Raw genomic sequence first — 7,853 nt, 5'->3', positions numbered from 1 at the left:
CAAGAGCAGTCAACAAACCAAAGAAACACAAGAGAAACAACAAGATCACAGTCCACAGGTATGTTGTTTATGACATTTGAATTTGCCGGAAACAAAATGTTTGTCGCAATAATAAGCGTGGAACACAGGAACAAAAGGGATAGGACCCAATTGCAGATACTGGAGGCAGAGTAGAGATTCAAAGATTTAATAATAGCTTAATAATAGCTTACGGGGAGGTAAGGCAGGCAGGGGTCAAAACCAGGAAGCAGTCCAGCACAGGCAAACAAACAAAACACAGGGTACAAGAATCCAAAGTCCAACAAAATAGCAGAGGTCCAAGGGAAACACAGATCATCCAAAAACACTGGGAAACTAACGCAAGAAGAAGGCTGGAATATAGGTCAAACGACATTGGTGAACTAGCAAAGAGTGAGGGTAATGACACAAGTGAGAGGAATCAGGTCAGGGCAGACAATCACACAATGACAGGAAGTGAGGTGGTCTGAAACAAGAGGAGATGAGTAACAAAGTAAAACAGGACAGAATGAATGAATGACACAAGGAAAAACCTAATACACGGAGCGGAAAAACACAAAGTTAGGAAGCGAAGTTAACAAAGACGTGAGGAAGGATTCAACCATATAAAACAGGAAATACACAACAGAACCCAAACACATGACACAAACACACGCTGCTTTATGTTATAAGATGCTGCTTTGTCTCTCACACACGCATACACAAACCCATAAGACAGTAATACTGTATGTCAGTTGAGTGACCACTGTCTACTGCTAAAAGATATTTTAGAAGAGTCTCTGTGCTATCACCTGTTTGAAAACTAGACCTTTATTATCAAGCAGATTTTATTATTGATGATGTTAAACACTTGCTTGGCTACCATCTTCTTAAAATTTAGAAGTTTATAAATTGGCCAAAAGTTGTTAAGGATGAGAGCAGAGTCAGCTTGTGGGAAGAGAAGTCTGACTGTTCCTATCTTAAAATAACCATGAACATGGTCAGATGAGAGACAGCAGTTTATTAGAACTGACACATATGTCAAGAAAGTTTAAGTAGTAGCTGAAATGAAATCTGAAGCTGACACTTAATTTCCCGTCATTTGAAATTTTAAGCAAACTGTATTTATGTGGTTAGCCAGTCGTGTCTGTCCGTAACATGTAGACACGCTGTCACACCAAATTCTAGGAGTAGTAACTGCATTTGAGTAGTTTGTCAGGAACTATTTTAAATACTTTATATTCAGAAATTTCACTTTTACAGCAATCAACTAATCAAAAATGTGTCTGTTGTTTAAAAAAACAGCTGCACTACACACACACTACAGGATTATATATTGGATCTGGGTACGCGTTTTATAGTATACATTTACATGTTTAAGGGTGAAAGCTGGGGTCTAAATATTAATGTCTCCAATGTAATGTGTGAAGAAAAGTATGTTGATGGAATGAGTGCATTGATTATCTTAATCACTGCACATATTAGCATAGCTAGTTTTTCCCCCCCAGTGATTCAGAAATCAGGCACTTCAAATGCCTGTTTTTGTATCTCATCATACACAAGCAGACCTCTAGGGGGCGGCATTGTGACATGAGCTCTTTCCCACACCAGGAATACCCCTCTTGGCTGTCAGAACCTTAACCACCACCAATTTCTTACTGGAATATTGGTACAATGCCCCTTTCAGATCTGACCTGTGCATAATACATGCATATTGATCTAGGACCACTCCTAAGAGGAGGGAATTAACACCAAACTTTGTTCACAGATATGTCAAGTTTATGCAATTGTACTCCCTGTATCATTCACTGTGGTTATTTTAGCAAAAAAAAAAAGTTGGCTAATGAGATGTCACCTCATGTACATGAACATGCACACCTGATTTAAAATGACACAAGAAAGCGATGTGGGATCTAATGGCCACCAAGTAGACCAAAATTTGAACCCTGTGATTGATCAGGGTGGTTTTCCAGGTCTATTTACCTAGGTAGCAACAATGTATTTACACATGCAACATACAGCACTTTCAATTGCTTTTTTGTTTCAGAAGATATTCATCATGAGCTTAAATTATGTTACCAGGTTTAGGTGTGCTAACAATCATTGAAAATTCCTTTTTTACACAGAAAAGTGAAGTGAAAGAAAGGCAAAATGTAGATTTGATACTGTCCACATCACCTTTGAGAAATAAAATCTGGAAAATTAAACTGCCAAATTCTTTTACTCCGTGAGATGCAAGGGCTGGTGAGGAAAAATTACAACATTTAAGAGATAAGCTGTAATCTTGAAATTGCCTATTAAGATGTGCCTTAGCATCACCAGGGTAAACTTCACTTTCTAGCCCTCAATTTCTTGTTTCTTTGTTTCTTCTAGATATACTGTATAAGGAAAATGTAAGTCATATTATTCTCTGATCATCGCCTCTCTTTCGCTTCCATATTTCAGGACAGCTACCTGTCTGATTGCTGTAATTCTGAAAGCCTTTCAAGTAAGGACAGTTTGGAAAATGAGGACCCCAACCACAGCACAAAAAATCTACAGTCTTCCTATTCACCATTCTTGCTTGACTCAGAAAATCCCCATCCAGACCTGAGAAAGCAAAATGATTTGTGTCCAGCATCAGACTTAACTTCTTTCTCAGCGATGATGTGTTGTGCTGATAACTTACCCCAATCAAGAAAACAACATGAATCAAAGCAGAAAAAACAAGAGGACTCTGAAAGGCCTGATAATAAGATGCATGTTTCTAAAGCTCCTTGGGTGTTCACATCTGTTGAGAAAACACCTAAAACAGAAGTCCAGCCTGCTCTGCACAACTGCAACCAATTAAGTCTTTGTGAAATTATTAGTGCAGACCCAGAGCACTTTGAGGTACACTCCCTGCAAAACAGTCCCAATGACAACATCATTGTTACAAATAGAGTTGTTCCCAGCAACAGTACACTTCAGTCTTCATATCCGAAACAAGAGGCTTTGTTGGATCTCAGGCAGCAGACGGCCCATGATGACAAAAAATTAAAACATCCATCAGCTACAGAAATTCTTTTTCCTGTCAAAAATGGCAACAGCAAAGAAGTTTTGTTTGGGGCTCCCCCAAAGCCAAATATTTTCTTGAACGATAGCACAACAGATAATACCCCGCGAGAAGGAACTCTTCAGCAAACAGGAAAAGAAAACCACTATCTGTCATCCCAGAAAGAGACTAGTGCTTCCATAAACAACCTCAATAAGGTTTCAAAGTCAGAGCCCAACACTGAGAAGCCCATTAATACAACATCGCTGCAACACCCATGCTTGTCTAACATTCAATCAGACACTCTTAAGTGCCTTAAGTGTCCTGTGGAGGAAGTACAAAAATTGCCTATTTCACTGGGGACATCTCATTCAGTATGTGAAGTCAGATTCATTAAAGGAATCCTTAAAAAGCAGTCCAAATATATGTCCGGAGATACCACATGTGTGTATGACTCAGGACATTTAATCTTTGCAAAACAAGTAGCTTTAGCGATCAGAGATAGTGTTGAATTGACTAGGGAAAAGACTAAGGATGTGGAGAGCAACAACACTGTCAAAAAGAAGCTGCGTTGGTTTGATGAGGTACACATGGAAAAAGAGGACAAAGAACAAAACATAATGAAACAGATGAAAGGCAAGTCTTCCATAATTTCTCAGTTAAATAACAACTCAGAGGACCACCAGCTAAGTCTTACTACAGTCTCTGGGGCTTCCAAGCCTGGACCCAGCATGACCCCTCCAGCCTCCACTGGTTATCACTTTACAAAGCAAGCGTGGGCAGATGTTGGGGTTCAAGTCAGCTTGCCCCAAGAACAAGCAGACGAGGTCAAAGCGCCGGGGAGCAGTACCAGGACTGGTGGCCCGAAGGTCCCTTGGAGAGACCGCTCTGCCAAAGCTGGAGGGGGTCCTGTTTCCTCGCGGGCTAGAAAGGGCACTGTCATACGACCTCAATCTGCCACTGAGGTGAGTCAGATTGCCAAAGCCCAAGGGAAGATCATGGTGCCCCGCCCACCTCCCAGGATGGAATCCGTGGAAGAAAAGACCCCGCACATCACTAAGACTCCATATGGCATGGATCATGCAAGTGTCAACTGTAAACAAACTCTGGAGCAGGTCCTGCTCAAGGACAACGCAGAAGGCTTTTTCTCACCTTTCACACATCATGTAATCAGAACAGATAGTTCTGTTTTGTACACACCACTGCCACCCTCGTGTACCTGCCCCGTGTCAGAGGAGCTCAAGAAGGGCACGCCCAGCTCAGGTCATCAGGAACCTCAGGGCTGCAGTAAAAGAAGAGGGATGGTGTATGATGAAAAAAGCCTCTGTTTAGATTGCACTCCCACAGATCAGGAGATCTCACAGCTCTGGCACGGTGTCCGCAGTGCCTTAGCCACCAAGGATGGTAATGTAAATTTTGGCTGACCGTCCCTCGCACAGCTTAAGCTTGGTTTCTATGTGCAGGGATGTGTCATTTAAATTTCCATGCAGTTTCTCTTGAGCCCCTTTGTTTCTAAACATTAGCTATCAAACTTCAAATTTCAAGTTCACTTGTGAAAACCGGCTGCAAGACTGTAGCCCTTTTATGCTTTATCCTTAACACATAATTACAATCCTAGTGATTCTTTGAATCTGTACTTTTATCTGTCCTCACATAAAATCACAATGAAAGGAAAATGCAGTGAATGAGCTTCATGATGTTTGTGTGACTGCCAATTTGCAAAGTTGTATAAGATTCCCAAGAGACATATTTTCACTGAAAAACTATTTTTCGTAATTTGCATCAACATGCTGTGTCTTCTTTGGCAGTTAGTGTTTATCATTATTCGCTTTTTTACACATTTATTAAAATTGATCCCTATAATAACATACTGTTCTTTTTGGGTCATCTCATGTTTTAATATTGAAAAGACAGTGAAGTTAAAATCTTGATTACTGATCTTGAGAAACGGAAGCTAGTAATATCTGATAAAGTGGACCTAGTTGACTCTAAAAACTTCCTGCCTCACAATGACCTGTTGTCTGCCTTGCCTCAATCCCGTGCCAATCTGCCCCATGTTGCCATCAACAGTTATAGACTTATCAGCCGAGTCAAAGCTGTCACAGGAGTTCAATTCAAATGTTGGCTTTAGACCACATTTTCCATTCATCAGAGAAAATGATTAAGAATCTACTTTTCATGTAATTACTTAATTTAAGCTTCTGAGAATACATTTGTGCAGGCCTAAAGATGGAAACAATTTTGTTATGTATCCTCCTAGGACCACAGGGGCCTGGGCTCACCACGTAGTGGTTAACATTGTCATGTATGTTTATGTAGTTATGATTTTTGTATTATTTTAATGACTTCTTTCAGAAAAACCCATCCTCAGAAGACAGGCCCCGGAGAGTGGGCGTGTTGTGAGGAAACAATGCGTGGAGCAAAGCCGACAGCCTCCTGGCTCAGGGAACAGACGGTTTCCTCAGCCTTCTCAGGTACATGCATGCAGCGGCCCTGTGGGGAGAAAGAGTAAGAATAATTGCTAAAGATCAGTTAATGGGCGTGTGTTTGAACTTGTTGAATCAGTTTTGCAGTCCCTTTCAAGATCTGTCCTTAATGATGGTAAATCTAACTAGACGCCACGATTTATTCTTCCCAAGGCAAGACTTTCCAGATGGACTTGAGTTGTCAGTGTGAATGCACTGAAGCATAATGTTTTTGTTTACAACTTGCTCTACCTGTTACCTTTATGCCTATCACCGAGAATTTTTGCAGTGTACTATTGGCTACATAAATTTTATTTAAGGTTCATCTAAGACCTTCATCCAGTTAACATGTGTTTTTGTTTGTTTTGTGTAGCCAACAAAAAAGACCACAGAGCCAGTCAGACCGTTTTCCAGTACTTATGACATGGCCTTTACAGATGAAGGTATTGTGGTTACTGTTTGTCTGTCTTTAGGTTTCTGTGAAAGCAAACATGTAAGTTCTGTAATCAGCATTACTGCAAAACAGTTTAACATGTCGTAAGACTTCTCTCCTGCATCTATTTTCTTTAATGTATAACCAAAAATAACCCAAAGTAACTAACCCTAACCAAAAAGCTCTAAGGAGTTATCCCATTCTCAATGCAATACAACGTTGAGGCCTTACGAATTTTGACAGACAACTGCACACTTTTCCTGTGCTCTCAGGTTTGCAGAGTACAGCACAGATACACGTGGCTGAAGTACATGAAGGCCTACTGGAAGAAAGGGATATTGTGGCTGCCATGGAAACAGCTCAAACACAGAGGACTGGAACGGTGCAACAGCGCAGCCAACAGCGGGGACACACCACCATTTCCTTGGAAGAGCAGAAAATCCTCCTATCCCTGGACAGACTCAACCACCAGCTGTACTGTGAGCACTTTTCCACAAACAAAAGGCTATTTGCATTAGGCCAGAGCTGATCAACTTGTTGTGATCTGAATATAACATGAAAGTATTAAGATTTTGTCATTCCAATGCAGGATAACCAATCCTACCTGTTACTATTTGTAGGTGTACGGGAACATGTTGGTGGTTATACTGGCACGCGTGCACCCTCTGTAAGTATGAATTTTTAAGGGATCTGTTGCTTGCCTCAACACATGAGGTGCCTTTTGAACATTTTTTAGTACTTACCTTCTTTCACTGTTTTCAGACAAGGGAAGTGAAAGTCACAAACCATCACAAGCACCGTGCATCCTCAGCTAACAACCGCTCTCGATACCAGAAGAAATTTTGACTGAAGTATGTGTGGTCCACAGCGGTCTCTCCCATCAGTGCACAATCCCTGTGTCATACTGTATAACCAACCACTTTCTTACCCTGTAAAACTAAATATGCCCACTGGAGTAACTTCAAGATCTAAGAGATCAGAAGCAATCGACTGTGGAGACAGTCAGGCCTAACTAAATTTTTAAGTTGTTAAGTTGGAAATACTTTTGAATTCATCTGCATGGACAAGAATACACAAAATAGCTTCTTTTAGCTTTTGTTGAGCCACATATTACTAAGATAACAAATTATTAGAAATTTATATCGACTTTGTTTTAATTTCACAAATGAAAAATGGCCCTTCTTCTTGTAATTGACACATGACCAGAAACAATTGCAAAAATACACTGTAGATTTTTATAATATTCTTTTTTTATTTTAAAAGATTTCTCATTCTGTATTTATTTTATGTATTAAAAACTATATTTGAGGGGAACTATTTTGAGACCATATTGACATGAACTGAATAAAGCTTGATATCAATGTACTGATAAACTCACTGAGTGCGGTGTGTTTGGCAGTGTTAGTATTTCCTCAATGATGCATATCATAGTCAGTAAATGGACTGAGGACCGGAAATGGTTTATACAGAGAAGTGTTGCAACGTTGAAGGTGTGTTTGTCTTTCTTTGATGGCTGTAGAAAGGACGATTATGTCTTGTGCTGTAGACTCAACCTACTGGCTCAACAAGGTGAGCCTCTGCCAGAGGGCTTCCGGCCTTTTGTTTGCATCTACCGTGAACTTTACTCTTGCTTTATGTCCTATTTTATTTAGTAACGTCAGTAGACAAAATGCTATATTTATTTCATTTTACTTATCATTATTAAATAAATGCTTCTTTATCTCCCTTGCCAAAAAATAGCTGCAGGGATTATTGATGTGAATTCAGTTGCCCCTCCTTCAGCAGCATGTCTGGTTTTGCCCTTCAGTCAGCCTGCTAGGACTTGCTCCAAGAGGTGGAGGAAACCCAAGCTCATTTAAATGAGTCAGACTTCTATCGGTGATGGAATTTTTTGTTTAACTGCGGGTTTCTGGTTCTGTGCATGGATACATTCGTGAGTGTTACA

The 7,853-nt window shown here is 40.3% G+C and overlaps 1 protein-coding gene across 2 annotated transcripts in view; it reads left to right on the top strand.

Moving 5' to 3' along the window:
- The window catches only part of cep126 (centrosomal protein 126), a 10,726-nt gene extending 3,471 nt beyond the window's left edge, over positions 1-7,255 (top strand). For both annotated transcript variants that reach the window (XM_046074854.1, XM_046074853.1), the window contains exons 6-11: positions 2,443-4,414; positions 5,366-5,484; positions 5,849-5,918; positions 6,181-6,387; positions 6,529-6,575; positions 6,671-7,255. In XM_046074854.1, the coding sequence (XP_045930810.1) occupies positions 2,443-4,414; positions 5,366-5,484; positions 5,849-5,918; positions 6,181-6,387; positions 6,529-6,575; positions 6,671-6,754 (2,499 nt within the window). In that variant the 3' untranslated portion in view covers positions 6,755-7,255. The remainder of the gene's footprint in view (positions 1-2,442; positions 4,415-5,365; positions 5,485-5,848; positions 5,919-6,180; positions 6,388-6,528; positions 6,576-6,670) is intronic.
- The last annotated feature ends 598 nt before the right edge of the window (positions 7,256-7,853 follow it).

This window comes from Micropterus dolomieu, linkage group LG17 (assembly GCF_021292245.1).
Source record: "Micropterus dolomieu isolate WLL.071019.BEF.003 ecotype Adirondacks linkage group LG17, ASM2129224v1, whole genome shotgun sequence".
Lineage (NCBI taxonomy): Eukaryota > Metazoa > Chordata > Actinopteri > Centrarchiformes > Centrarchidae > Micropterus > Micropterus dolomieu.
This window is presented reverse-complemented; position numbering and strand designations above follow the sequence as displayed.